Source organism: Leptopilina heterotoma, unplaced genomic scaffold (assembly GCF_015476425.1).
Source record: "Leptopilina heterotoma isolate Lh14 unplaced genomic scaffold, ASM1547642v1 Lhet_136, whole genome shotgun sequence".
Lineage (NCBI taxonomy): Eukaryota > Metazoa > Arthropoda > Insecta > Hymenoptera > Figitidae > Leptopilina > Leptopilina heterotoma.
In genome coordinates this window covers 363,104-379,534 of record NW_025110857.1, presented here as the reverse complement: position 1 = coordinate 379,534, position 16,431 = coordinate 363,104, and the positions used below count along the sequence as shown (strand labels likewise).

At 20.1% G+C, this 16,431-nt stretch overlaps 1 protein-coding gene across 3 annotated transcripts in view; it reads right to left on the bottom strand.

The window, feature by feature from the left end:
• LOC122497761 overlaps positions 1-16,431 on the bottom strand; it is a 199,638-nt gene that overhangs the window by 35,034 nt on the left and 148,173 nt on the right. For all 3 annotated transcript variants that reach the window (XM_043605039.1, XM_043605038.1, XM_043605037.1), the window contains exon 2: positions 4,524-4,725. In XM_043605039.1, coding sequence (XP_043460974.1) covers positions 4,524-4,725 — 202 coding nt within the window. The remainder of the gene's footprint in view (positions 1-4,523; positions 4,726-16,431) is intronic.

Here is a 16,431-nt window from a genome sequence, read left to right as displayed (position 1 = left end):
AAAATTCTACGCTTATTTATTTGTCATCATAAATAATAAAATTCTTACAGGAATTTAATTATTTTCGTAAATAATAAAATTCTTTTTAGGAATTCAATTATTTTTATAAATAATAAAACTCATCGCAGAATTTCAATTATTTTTAATAGAATTTTAATCGAATTCCTCGAAAATTGTAATTATTCTTAAAAATTTTATTAAAATACGTCCAAAGAATTTAATGATTTAAAAATGTGTTGGTGAAATTCTTTATTAGAATTCAATTTTCAGGAACATTCAATTATTCAATAAATTATTTATATTTGTATTTAAATAATTGAATTCCCGTAGAATTTTCTAATGAAAATTGATTTAAAAATGAATTTTAATTAAAATTGCAGATTACAATTGAATATTAAATGCATTTTATCATAATTTTTTAGAAATAATTGAATTTTAAAAAGGTTTCTAATTAAAATTTTCGAAAATGTGTCTTTTTACACTTTTAACTAATAATTCAATTATGTTCAAAAATTTTTTAAAAAATCTTGTAAATATTTCAATTGTCTATATAAATAATAAAATTCTTTTCCGAAATTTCATTCTTTTCAAACATTTTAATAAAATTCTTTGTCAAAATTTCAATTATTTTCAAAAATTTTTCCCAATTCAATGATTTTTCAATAATTTTAATAAAATTTTAATAAAATTTTCCAAAAGAATTCAATTATTTAAAAAAATTTTTAATAAACTTCTACGCAAAGATTTAATTATTTTCAAAAATAATAAAAATTTCACAGGAATTCAATTATTTACAAATTTTTTATAAACTTCCTTGCACTAATTCAATTATTTTCATAAATTTTTAATCATTGTCCGTTTATAAATAAATAAAAAGATTCTTGTCAAAAATTAAATTATTTTTTCATAAATAATAAAATTTTCCACGGCAGTTGAATTATTTAAAATAAAATTTTCATAACATTTTTTGAAAACAACCAATTACTTAAAAATAATTTTATAAAATTCTTCGCAAAAATTCAATTATTCAAAAAAAATTAATTTTCTTTCCCAAGAATTCAATTATTTTTATAAATAGTAAAATTATTCCTAGAAATTCAATTATTTTAACAATGTTTAATAAAATTCTTTGCAAGAATTCAATTATTTTCATAAATAATAAAACTCATCGCAGAAATTCAATTATTTTCATAAATAATAAAATTTATCGCTGAATTTCAATTATTTTTAATCAAATTTCAATCAAATTTCTCGAAAATTGTGATTATTTTTAAAAATTTTATTAAAATTCGTCAAAATAATTCAATTATTTAAAAATTTTGTTGATAAAATTCTTTATGGGAATTAAATTTTGAAAAACATTCAATTATTCAGTAAATTATTTATTTTTGTATTTAAATAATTGAATTCTAGTAGAATTTTCTAATAAAAATTGATTTAAAAATGAATTTTGGTTAAAATTTTAGATAATAATAATGGATTTGAAAATTGTCAAAGAACTTTTTCTTTTTGTCAGTAATTGGTCCGTAATTGTTCATTTTTGGTCCGTAAAATCCGTATTTTTAAATACTTTCACTGGTTCGAGCCCTGCTTAATTTTTTTATTTAATTGTAAATGAAAAAATTAATATTGTTTACTTTTTTCTGAAATTGAATCCGTTTTTTAGTTTTTCACAACTCTAAATAAACTGCTTCAAATAAACAATTCGAATGAATAAATATTTATTTCTATATCTAAATAGAAATTTTTCATTTTTTCAAATAATAAAATCAATCGGGTAAAAAAATGTTCTCTTCATTGTTCGAGAAATGGAAAAAATAAAATAAAACACTTGACATTTATTGAAATTATTTTCTTGATTTATTATCGACAGTTTAAATTACCAATAATAATAGAAAATTCCAATAATGAAAATTAATTTAAATTACTATTGATTGAAAGTAGAAATTGAAAATAAAAAAACTTGATAGGATTATCAACAAAATTTTAAGGAATTACCAAATTGTTTCATACAAATAATAATTAATTGTTTCATTAATTATTTTAATAATATTTACAAATATTCGTTATTAATTGTTTCATTTAAATAATCGATTATTTAATTACTCATTGGCAGATAAATATTTGTCCCAGGAAATAAATAAACAATAATATAATATACCTAGTAAAAATAATAAAATAATACAATGTCTGTTTTCAGTTTAAATTAGAATTTTTGGAACTAATTCAATTGTTTCAACGAATTTTATTAAAATTTTTGAAAATAATTAAATTCTTTCGAGGATTTTAATTTAATTAAATGTGTTTAATTAAAATTGTTGAAAATATAAATTAAATTAGTTAAATAAAATTTTAGAAAATTTAATTAAATAAGTTAATTAAAATTGTAGAAAATTTAATTAAATTAGTTAATTAAAGTTGGAGAAAATTTGAGTAAAATTGTATTGAAGATGATAATTGAATTCTTGTAAAAGGAATTTTATCAAAAATTTTTGAAAATAATTTAATTCTTTTGAGAAACTTTATTAAAAATGTACTGAAAATAAATTAATCCCCACGACGAATTTTATTAACCTATGATAATAATAAATATTAGAAAATTAATTAACTAAATAGTTCATAAGAGAATTTTTTTTAATTTTGAATCTGAATTATTCAAAAACTGATAATATTCATAATAATAATAATAATCATAATAATAAAAATGCAAAACTAATTAAAGTACAATAATAATAATAAAAAATAATCGAGGGTCACATAATTAAAATTTTTTATTTACATTTTAAAAAAAAGTCTGCTCTTTTTCTTGAATTGTTACGAAATTCATTATTTATTTCCTAGGTCAAGTTTCGCGTGACACTTATCTCCCACAAACGTGATAAGAATCATCGATTTGCTATCTCTTAAAGGATAATCAGTCATATACCATTTATTCTTTCTCTATTTTTACGTCTTTTCGATGCGAATTTCCTTTTTTTTTCTTTCTTTTATTTTGCTATTTATCGATCATAAAAAAATTACTTAATTGAAAAAATCGATTTCTCGCTGACTAATAAGAAATATTTATCTTCTAGGTATGTAATAAACATTTAATAAATTTTTTTTTGCCTTTATTTATGAAAAATAAATTTTATTTTTTTTATTTATTTGAATATTAAATTAAAAAATTTTTAAATATAAATTTACATTCAAAAGATTGTAATTATAAAAAATCATAAATTTCTAAACTAATACAAATTCTCATCAAGAATATTAATTTTGCAAATAACAAAAAGGAGTGATTATTATTTATTTAATAAATAAAATGAATTTTATTAATTTACTACCGTAAAATATTAATAAAAATTGAATTAGAAAATTTTACAAATAAAATTTGAAATAGAAAATATTAACAATAAAATTATTAATAAAAATTAAAATAGAAAATATTAATAATAAAAATATGAATAAAAAATATTAATGAATAAAACTATTAATAATAAAAATCATCTTTGTTCAAAAGATCGCAATTAGTATTAAAAAAAATTTTAATAGCACAAGATCACGTTTTGTTGCTTAAACTAATATTTTTAGTGACTTACTATTGTTAATCTGATGAAAAAAGTAAATAAATGGAAAACAATTGCTTGGGAAAAATCAACAAACATATTTATTATTTTTTTTTTTGCGATGTTTTCATTATATAGAGCATTTAAAAAATAAAATAGACTATATGATATTTATCAGTGAAAATTTTGCCAAGAAATGTACTTATACGATAACATCGCGAATGTAAACAAACATTACTCATTGTTGTTAATATATATATGCAAAAGTAATCGGAGGAAATTCTTTGTTTTTTTTATTTTTAATTTGAACAAAATATCAGTGGATTTTTATTAATGAAAATAAATTAATTATTGAAAGTAATCAATTCATTTATTTTATTAAATAATTTATTTGTTAAATAATAAATTTATTAAATAATTTATTTGTCAAATAAATAATTTATTAAATAATTTATTAAATAATTTATTTCTAAAATAATTAATTTATTAAATAATTTATTTCTACAATAATTAATTTATTAAATAATTTATTTGTCCAATAATTAATTTATTAAACAATTAAATTGTTAAATAATTCATTTACTAAATAAACAATTTATTAAATAATTTATCTATTCATTTTATTGTTAATTATTTATTTATTTACAAAATCCGCAAATAAATAAATTATTTATTTATTTACAAAATCCGCAGACAAATAAATTATTTATTAATTTATAAAATCCCCAGTTCTTTGAAATAAATAAATTTTTTTATTTATTTAGTATTAGCGGACATATTTATTAATTGATTTACCATTTTAATTATTAATCAACTAATAATTAATGAAAATAATCAATAACTTGAAAATATAGTCAATGAAAAATTAGTGAACTAAAATTAATTGAAATCGAAGTAGAAAAAAAAATCTGCTCTTCGTTTTCTTTTTTTTTTTTTTTGAGAAATTAATTAAAAAATTGATTTCATGCGTTTTACCAGAGTCCTCGTCGACGTCGTCGTCTTCGAAGGACTGCTGCTCGAACTCGAATTTATCCGAGTCCTCGAAATCTTCACCTTCCTCAGCCTCAAGTTTTTCGGTGTCCTCTTTCTTTTCACAAGAAGAACTTCCAACACCCTGACTCCTGCCCTCCCTCACCTTCTTCACGATAATTCTCCTCTTCACGACCAATTTATTTTCCTGCAAAAGAAAAAAAAAATCAAATTAATGACAAAGCACTTTTTTTTTTAAAAAGCTGAATTTTAATTCTAATAATAATAATAATTGTTGGTCTGAGAATATTCATTCGGAGTTATAATTAATATTGGCAGTAATTTTCGGTGGTTAAACAAATTTTTTTTCTGTGTAATTTCTTCAAATTTTAATATTATTAGTATTTATTTATTTATTTATTTATTTATTACAAGTGAATATTATTAAATATTATTTTAATATTTTTCAATTTATAGTAGAGTAATTTTCAATAAAATTTAAACAATGCAAAAAAATTTTTTACTTAAATTTTGTTAATTAAATTTAAATTGAATTAAATTTAATAAACTTTCATTTTTTCAACTTTCAAAATATTTTGCTAAATTTAAATTAATTTTTGAGATAGTTTCAATCACTCGTAGTTTCAAAATTTTATTAAAAAATGAATTGAAAATAATTAATTAAAAATTCAATAGAAATTAATTAATTTAATGACAACTGATTCTTTAATTACTTAATTAATTAATTAATTAATTGAAATTAATTAATTAAAATAGAATTGAAATTAATTGATTAAAATAAAATTGAAATTAATTAATTAAAATAGAATTTAAATTATTTATTTAAAGTAGAATTGAAATTATTTATTTAAATTAGAATTGAAATTATTTATTTAAAGTAGAATTAAAATGATTTATTTAAACTAGAATTGAAAATAATTAATTAATTTTTTCTTCTACAATTTTTTAATAACCTTAATTAAAATATCCAATTAAAAATTAAATTAAATTCTTCCTCGTTTTTTTTGCAAGTACAAATTTTTTATTTGCATTTTTGGAAAAATATATTCATAATGATTATTAATTTGATGGAAAAAAATATTTTCAAGAACCAATAAAAAAAGGGGGAAAAATGCGGTCACAATTGTGTGATTGTTTCTGGATTCTCCCCCCCCCCTCCCCTTCTTTTTTTGCCTTTGATTTATTCAGAAAATTGAAGAGTTTCTTTTTATTTTAGAGAGAAAATGAGGATAACTATTTTTAGAATTAGAATCTAATGATATCGCAAAAGAATATTTTTCTTCAAGTTGCAAAAGTAGTCTAATTCTATCCGTAGACACAATAGAAAGTACAAGGAATCTAGGATGTCGGCCGAATGTACTACATACTTATAATCTAAAGACCTGAATTTCTGTCGAATTTGCTGTTTTAAATATTTCACTCACACACGTAAATAAATAAATAAATAAATAAAAAAAAATAAATTTATATATTAATTTTAAATCATTTTTTTTTTTTTTTAATTTTTCTGTTTTTCTTTTTGTCTATTTTTTTCTATTTTAAGTTCAAAAATACGGGTCAATAATTTTGACGTAATGTATAACGGACTTTATGCGGAACGTAATGTAACGGCCCCTTGGAGGAGGGGCCCTTAGAAAATCTTGACTCAGCGGAAATCTTAATTATTGTTTTAAATCGACTAATAAAAAAGTTAATTTAAAAAAAAATAATAATATAAATAATTAAATATACAATAAAAAAATAAATTAATAATAATAAAATATAGAATGAATAAAAAATAAAATAATAACAATATATAAAAAAAAATAAATGTTCCTGGTACTACCAATAATACACATATAACTTGAATAAAATTTTATTGGCGAAAGTTACTCAATTCAAATAAATAAATATTAAAAAAAAAAGAAAAGAAAAAAACTCTCGTACGTGAGTGTGTGTGTGTATATGTAAAACTACACCACTCCCAATAAGTAAACAAATCGTAAAACTCTCGGGAAAAATTTTTATAATATAAAATGTTGCGAAAAATGCAAGTTTCTTGCACAAAGGGCCGTCTTGCATCACTTCCATTTCTAGTTAAACTTTTGAAATAGCGATTTCATCGAGTGAATTTAACTTCAATCTCGATTTTCAATTCAAACTGTATTATAGCACGGCTAGTAGTAGTAGTAGTAGTAGTAGGAGTAGCAGGGGGATTGAGAAGAGGAGACCTTGTGCAACCAACCCTAGAAAAAGTCTAGTTATCAGTTCAGTTAATATTGAACTAATTAAAAGTTTCTGCTTGCAGCAAAACGTCAGACATTCTCTTTTGCAAGACAATTAGAATAAAACAAAGATGAAAATATTTATAATTTGCATCATTATATTGTTAAGTCGTCTGGAAAAAATAGAACATTACATTCTGATCGTAAGTTCATTTTTCTTTTTTTTTTTAATCGACACTTTTTTTGTCTTTAATGAAATTTACTTTGTTGTTGTTTATAAAATTATTGATCGGTGATGGAAAAAATTATTTTTTTACTTTTATTTATAATTTTTGTATTTTTTCTGTATTTTTTTGTATTCTTTTGTACTTTTGTACTTTTCCTGTATTTTTGTACTTTTTCTGTATTTTTATACTTTTTCTGTATTTTTGTACTTTTTTTGGATTTTTGTACTTTTTTTGTTTTCGTTCCTATTATTTCTTTGTTTGTATTTTTGTATTTTTTTTTTGTATTCTTTGGTATTTTTTTACATCTCTTTGTATTTCTTTTGTATTTTTGTATTTTTTCTGTATTTTTATACTTTTTCTGTAAAAAAAATATTTTTATACTTTTTCTGTACAAAAAATACTTTTGTACATTTTTTGTTTTCTTTCCTATTCTTTTGTATTTATTTGTATTTTTTGTATTTATTTTGTATTTTTTTATTTTAAGCACAAAAAAAAAGTGTCAATAATTTTCAAAGAAGGACTCATTTTTTATTAAAAGCAATAAAAGAAAAAATAATATTAATAATAAAAGCAAAACAAAGAAAAAGAAAGATAATAATAAAAGCAAAAGTTGAGTGAAATAATTTTTTAATTTTATTTACATTTCTTTTTGTAAAAAATACAAAAGTATTTTTTGTACTTTGTTTTTTGTTTTGTATTTAATTGTTGTTTTTTTGTTTAATTTAATTTTGCATTTTTTGTATCTTTTTTTTTTATTTTTTTGGATTCTTTTGCCTCTTTTTTGCATGTTTTTGTAATTTCTTGTATTCTTCTGTTTTTTTTTTGTTTTTTCGTAATTTTTTCTATTTTCTTTTTTTCTATTATCTTTTTATTCTACTGTTTTGTATTTTTTTTCATATTTTTCTCTTTTTTTCTACTTTAAGCTCAAAAAATACGGGTCAATAATTTTCAAAGGAAGCTATTTTTTCAAAAAAAAAGCTATTAAAAGAGAGAAAAATATTAATAAAAAAATAAAAATTGAATAATTTCTTCTCAGGTTAATAAGAATAGAAAGAGGGAAAAAAGAACGAAAGAATATTTTAAGATTATTAAATTTTCCTCTTCTGTCAAAAAAAAGATACGGATTAATAATTTTCAAACGACAGACCTTTATTTCTTTCTAGAGGCAATAAAAGAAAAAATATTAATAATAAAAGTAAACTTTGAATAAAAAATAATTTCTTTATCGAATAAGAGCGCAAAAAAAAGAAAGACTTCTAAATAAAACTACTAAAGTAAGTTTTTTTTCTCTCTATATTAAAATCCGAAATATGAAAAATTCCTCTCTTCAATTTTTCAAAAGTTACTTTTCAATATTGCGGGTCACAAGGGTTCCATAAAAAGGTCAATCGATTTTTTTTTCGTACAATTTTTTTTCTACACGAAGATTGAAAATTTCAAAACTAAAATACACTAAAAAAGTCACGTTTTTCTGAAATTTTCAATTTTTAAAAAGTCAATAAATTGTTTTTCTTTTTTTTTTCGCAATATTGGCGGTCGTAAAAAGGTTCACAAATTGATGTATTTTTAAAGTCGGTATTTCCTGTTAGCAAAATATTTACTTTTGGATTCAATAAAAAAATTAAATTTGAAAAAGAAAAATTTGTCTCGAATTCTTTAAAGAAAAAAATAATCTTTTTTTTCTATTTTTACTTTTATTGTTATTTTTTTTCATTTTTACTGAATAAAATTTCCTTTGAAAATTATTGACCCGTATTTTCTGACCTCAAAGAAGAAAAAAAAATAAAATAAATAGAAAAAAAGGAAAAATAAAAAAATTGAGGAAAATAAAAAAATGAAAAAAAAATAAGAAAAAATAAGAAGAAAATTGATAATAAAAACTTTTTTATTCGACTTCTACTATTTTTTCTTTTAATAAAAATAAATGACGAAGAAAAATCGTTAAAAAAAGAAATGAAATAAAAATTGAAAATTAAAAATTTCTTTATTCGACTTTTACTTTTCTTTTTATTATTCTTTTTTTTCTTTTCTTTTTTTTGCTAAATAAAATATGCCTTCCTTTGAAAATTATTGACCCGTACTTTCTGACCTTAAAGATTTGCTCAAAAGCTATTGTCTCGAGCATCTCTTCTCGAAGAAATTCTGTGAGTCATCGTTTAAGTTAATCGAGTTATAATCGTGCACCCAGCCTGTAACATAAACTGCCATTGCAATCGTACAAACTTTTTCGTTTGTACATATTTTACTCTCAAAGGAAATAAAAAAATATTTGCGAAAAAAATATTTGCTTGCAAAACAAAATTAGTATTTTAAAAAAATTAGTTATTAACTTATTTTAATTAAAAATAATTTTTTTAATAAATAATTTTATTAAAAAAATTATTTATAAATTTTATTTTAACTCCTATCAATTTTACTTTTCATAATAAAATAATTTTACTGAAAAAAAATTTATTTGATTCAAATAATCTTATTATTTACTTATTTAATATTAATTAAATATTTACTTGAATCAAATCATTTTTACTTGAATGAAATAAATTTTTTTTAAGTGTATTAATTATTATTATTAAAATTTACAAAAATAATAAATTACTTACAATAAAATCATTTTATCTGGTAATAAATAGTTGAATAAAATAATAAATAAAGTAAATAAATAATTACTGATAAATAATATTTTTTATAAAATTATTTTATTTTGTAAGCCCGTTGATACTAATTAAAAAAAAATACTTAAAATTATTTATATAAAAAATAATATAATAAATATTGATAATAGTAATAAAAATAATAATATTAATAGAAAAAAAATGTTTTAATATAAAAAATAGAAAAACACAATAAAAGCAATAATTATTATTACAATTTACGATAAAATAAAAATTTTATCCGATATTAATTTCCAATCATGGCAAGATTTCTTCTAAGCTCTGAATATTTTTCCCACTGATTCTCGATATAAATGAGTAAAACATTATAATTTTACCGTAATGTAAAATTTTTTTTTTCTTGTTTCTAAATTATTTTAACACACGAAATAGAATGTAAATGACTTTCCAATGAGTCAATAATGAGATAAAACGAGTCAAAATTAACAGTGCAGTAATTTTGCAATGAATTTGATTCTTTATCAAAAAAAAAAAAAAAAAATTTTTCCTTTTTTTGCCACCTTTTTCTCGTGTAGTATTTATATAAATATATATAGGATACTTGAGCAATATTCATCAGTTTACAGGAAAGTATCTATTGCAAAGTGGCGGGGATGTAATTCGCTGTCGTAACATTTATTTTGCAACTACTGGTGAATTAAAAAAGAATGAAAAAGAAAAAAAAAATGAACTAAGAAAAATTAATCATTCACGAAGTGTGAGGAAAAAGAATATATATGCATGAAATAAAATTTTATGTAGTCACAAAACTCTTAAATTTATAAACCTCTCTTATTGCACATTTTAACCAGTTAGAGGAAAAAAAATGTGAATAATTTATAAAATATTGTATTATAGCGAATGTTGAGAAAAAGTTTATTTAGGAAAGCGGGTCAAATTGTATTTATAATAAATTTTAATGTCAATGAACGATATTTTATTTATTGATGAGAAAAGTATACGAGAAATTGTTTTCTTTTTAGAAAAAAATGTAATTAAATTATTTTTTTTAAGTAATAATTATTTTTTCTAATTATTTTTTAAATCAATTACAAATTAGTATTTTTTTTTTAGTATTTGTTTTCTAAAATTAATTATTATTCTTTAAAGTAATTATTTTTTCTTAATTATCACTTTTTTTATGTGAATTTTTTTTAGTAAATTACTATTTTCTTAAAGTAATTATTTTTTTTAATTTAAAATTTCGTAAAGTATTTTTTTTAGTGTAATTACTATTTTTAAAGTAATTATTTTTTAATTATTATTCTTGTCGTTTTTCTACTACAATTAGTAATTTTTAAAGTAATTTTTTCTAATTGTCATTCCTTGAAAGTAATTTTTCTAGTAAAATTATTATTTTTGAAAGTGTTTATTTTTTATTTGCTATTTTTCGAAAGTAATTTTTCCAGTGCAATTATTATGCAACTATTATTTTTAAAGTTATTATTTCTTTTAATTATGATCTCTGGGTGGCGGGGATCGAACCACTGACCCTAAGTTCCACTCAATATTTCTCATGCCTTAATGACTGCGACCATCGCCAACATTATTTCTTCTAATTATTATTTTTCGACAAAGTAATTTCTTTAGTGCAATTTCTATCTAAAGTAATTATTTCTTTTTAATTAATACTTTCCTAAAATAGAATTTTTAGTCTAATTACTATTTTTTTGAAAAAAATAAAAAAAAAATAGTAATTAGACTAAAAAAATATTTTATGAAAAAGAAATTATCTTTTTCATTAATAAATAAAATATTCGTTTAGTTTAACAAAATAGAGGCAAAGGAATAAAAAACTGTTTCGTTTAAATATTATTAGGCAAATTATCCCTTAAGTGAATTTATTTATTTTTATAATAATTTTCTCTCCAACTTTTCTTGTTAATTAGGAAAAATTCTAAACGTCTACATGGTCCTCGATTATAACGGAATAACGGTTTTGCGGTCGCGATTATATTATAGTTTTACTAAGAAACTCGAATCAGGGCATCGTCGAATGCAATATTAAATATTAATTTTCCGAAACTTTTTCAATTTGCAATAAAAAAAAAAAAGAAAGGAATAAATCGTTTCAATCAACTCTGAAAAAATTATTTTTACTTCTCTTCAAGTAAATTCGTTAAATTCGATCAAAGAATCAGTGGAAAAAAAATAATTAGTCGAATTTTAATAATTAATTTCTAATTTATTTATTTATTTATAAGCAAGAATAAACGGGGTAATTTAAATTAATTATTGAAATTTTTAATAAATCGCTAATTAATAATTTTTTGTTTACATTTTCTGGAATCGATAAAAGTATTTTTTGAAGAATATTGAAAAGAAAGAAATAAAGAAATAAAAGAGAAAAGAAATCAATAAAAGAGTATAAAATAAACAAAATCGATAAAAAATAAATAAAATTAACAAAAGTGGAAAAAAATGAATAAAAAGACGAATAAAATCAATAAAAAGTAAAAAAAAAAAAAAGTAAATAAAAGTGTAAAAAAATAAATAAAAAGAAGAATAAAATGAATAAAAAAGTAAAAAAAATAAAATTATTGAAACAAAGAATAAAATTAAAAAATAAAATAAAAATTACCAAAAGAAAAAAAGAATTTTTAATCTAATGGGGGGAGAAAGTAAAGAATTTTCCCTTTGTAAATTTTGATAATATTGAATCCAAAGTGTTTTTGTTATTACTTAGAAAGTTTTTCCAACTCTTATCATTGAAAACATAAAGAATATTTCATTGCATAAGTATTTTTTGTAATCTCATTTAATCTTTGCTGCTGATAATTTTCTATATATGCACAATTTGTTTATTTACGACTATATCTTTTATAGACTCGGGGGATAATTTAATAATTACGCCAAATAAAAAAGAAAAAAAAATTTTTTTTTTAAACACAGGAAATTACAAGAGTGATCTATATTGTATATAAAATATAAATTATTGCAAAAACGTTGAATACATAATTAAAAACGCAGGAAATAAAAAAAAAATTTGGTTTATTAATTAAAATCGGAACGTCATAAATTTTATTTTATTTTTCCAAATATATCTATATGTAATAACAATTTATTACCCTTTTGATAAAATTTGAATTAAGGGGGAGGGGAAAAAGTGAATTTTCAATATATTAAAAAAAAAAAATTTTATGTATATTGTTTGGGTGTGTCAACTTATTTTCCAACATTATTATTGCGAGGGTAGATATAAAAATAATTTTTTTTTGTAAATTTTTTCTGTATTAATCAAATGGACTTTTTTTCTGATAAATATTTCCATTTCGATAAAATATGTATATAAAATATTATGAGAATTGAAAAAAAATAATTATCCATTCAAGCATGGGGTATGAAATATATTATATAAAATATTATGTAAATTAAAAAATAAATGTATCGCAATTGTTGATTACATTATAAATGAAATGAAAATATTTTTAATAAAATTTAATTATTTGAAAAAAAAATTATTTGAATAAGATAAAATGGTTTCTTACGTATTTAATTTTTACATTTGTTCAAATGAAATTTTATAGTAAAAATTAATAAATTTTACTTTATTAATAAATTTTAGTAGAAATATAATAATTTTCACTTCATTAGTAAAATTTAGTAGAAAATTAATAATTTTCACTTCATTAGTAAATTTGAGTAAAAATTAATTAATTTTTCTATTTTCCAAAAAGGTTATTATAACAAAAAATAAATTTTACTACCAAAGAATATTTTTTTAGTAAGAATTAGTAAAATTCACTATTCATGTAGTAAACATTGAGAAAATTAAAATTTAGTAAATTTTTGCTTTCTCCAAAGTAAATTTTAGTAAAAAATAATAAATTTTACTATACGCGAAAAAAATTCGTCATTTAGGTATTTAATTATTTATTTACAAAAATAAACGGGACAAGCCTTTTCCAATAATTTAGAATTCTTAAATTGAGTGAATTAAGTTTATAAATTTATTATAAGTGTAAATAACTAAATGAACTAAATAAACGAATAAATATATAAAAATGTTAATTAAAAATGACTAAATTAGTTAGAAATATTATTATTTTTTTTATTGTTGTAAAATAATAAGAAATAATATATTATTTACAATAATATTTGCATTAATAAAAATGTTTACTACTTTGAATTAATAACTGACTTCTTACTTTTAAATTAGTAAATTTGCCAAACAAATAGTAATTTTTACTAATTTATTAGTAAAAGTACCAATTTAAATAAATATTAATTTAATTTCTACTAATTTATTACTAGAAATAGTAATTTAAATAAATAATAATTTAATTTCTACTAATTTATTAGTAGAAATAGTAATTTAAATAAATAATAATTTAATTTCTACTAATTTATTAGTAGAAATAGTAATTTAAATAAATAATAATTTAATTTCTACTAATTTATTAGTAGAAATAGTAATTTAAATAAATAATAATTTCTTAGTAAACTTTACTATAAAAAATAGTAGTTTCTACCAATCTATTAGAAGATATAGTAGTTTCTACTAATTTATTAGTAGAAATAGCAAATTAAATGAATTCATTAATTATTACATAGTAAAATTTTCTAAGAAATAGTAATTTCTATTAAACTATTAGTAGATATAGTAATTATTTAAATTACTATTTCTGCTAATAAATTATTAGAACGAATGAATTTGTAGAAAAATAATTTATTACCAACATTTATAATAGTAATTTAAATAAATAGTAATTTCTACTAATTCATTAGTAATTAGTAATAATAGTAATTTAAATTACTTTTTCTACTATTAAATTATTAGAACGAATGAATTTGTAGAAAATTAATTTATTACTAAATTTTATAATAGTAATTTAAATAAATAGTAATTTCTACTAATTTATTAGTAGAAATAGTAATTTAAATAAATAATAATTTAATTACTATTTATTTAAATTTCTATTTCTATAGAAATTAAATTACTATTTATTTAAATTACTATATCTACTAATAGATTAGTAGAAATTACTATCTCTTAGAAAATTTTACTAATGAATTGGTAGAAATTAGTAATTATTTAAATTACTATTTCCACTAATAAATATTAGAACTAATGAATTAGTAAAAAAATAATTTATCACTAAAATTTACTAAATGAAAAGCAAAAATTTAGTCACTAATTCAAATTAGTAAACATTTTGTCTAATTCAAATGTAGAAAGTGATTAGTAAAAATTATAATTTAGAATAAAACTACAAAAAATAGTTAAAATTTCAAAAATGTTTCAAATATTCCCCCTTTCCCCTTGTGTCATTAAAATAAATGAAATTGTCTCGAAACAAAAACGTATAATAATAATAATAATAATAATAATCAAAGTTCAAAGCGCTTATTAAAGTAATGAAAAACAAGAAAGAAGGAAAAAAAAAGAAAAGAGAAAAATCTCGAGAGGAATTTGTAACGAGAAAAGAAGAAAAAGAAGAGAAAAAAAAGAAATTAAAAAGAAAGTGAAGGAGACGATTTTGTCGATTGCATCTGGTGAGACAGTCCCAGTCCCACGTGGCGATAAGAAGCGATAGGACAGGAACGAGGAAACGTCTGACGTTGTATATACATATACATTGCGTTGAGGAACTGGAGTAACAAGGTCGAATCCAAGAATTATTTACTCCTCCGCGTTTGAAGCTTGAGTGAGCAGGCAAGGGCGAAGGGCAAAGCTATGCTGAACTGCTGTTGCCACTGTATATATATATATATATACATACTCTGTTCGCTCGCTAGTTGCAGTGAAAGGGAAACGAGAAAACGAAAGGGCGGATGAAAAGGAAGGAAAGAAAAACAAAGGACGTTGGAGTCCTTGAAATCGAGCAAAGCCATCCTCTCCTCTTCTCTCCTCTCCTCTCCCGTGTATATGTATACGAAGCGACGCGACTCGTCGCGAATTTTCACACAGCACTTTCGCGGGGCTGTGAAATAGAAACTCAAAACTCTTTCACAAGAGTGCGACAAAATAAGGGGGAGGAAACGATAACAGCTTATCTCGAATACAGAGAGAGAGAGAGAGAGAGAGATAGGAATTACGATGCATGTGGAGAGCAAGATCAGAAAAAAAGGAGGAAACCAAAAAAAAAAAAAAATTGAAAAAGAAATTTTTTTTGGGTTTTTTTAACTCTGAATTTTAATTAGTAAAAATAAAAAATGTTTACTAATTGAGCGCTCCAATGCAACAACTCGTTCGACGCTCGAAAAATTTTTGAGCGTCGAACGAGTTGTTGCATTGGAGCGCTCAATTTCAATTCGTAATTGACTATTTTCCTTTTCTTCGTCGCAAATAAAATTTCTATGAATTAAAGAAAATATATTTGACACAAATAAAATTTTATCTGAACCAAGTAAACTTTATTTAAACCAAATAAAATATATTTGAATCACATAAAATATATTTTAACCAAATAAACTTCATTTGAACCAAAGAAAATATATTTGAATCAAATAAAATTTTATCTGAACCAAGAAAACTTTATTTAAACCAAATAAAATTTTATCTGAACCAAGAAAACTTTATTTAAACCAAATAAAATATATTTGAACTAAATAAAATATATTTGAACCACTTAAAATTTTATCTGAACCAAGTAAACTTTATTTAAACCAAATAAAATATATTTGAATCAAATAAAATATATTTGAATCAAACAAAATATATTTGAATCAAACAAAACATATTTGAACCAAATAAAATATACTTGAACCGAATAAAATAAATTTAAAGCAAATAAACTATATTTAAAGCAAATAAACTATATTTATAACAAATAAGATATATATTTAAATCAAATAAAATACATTTAAA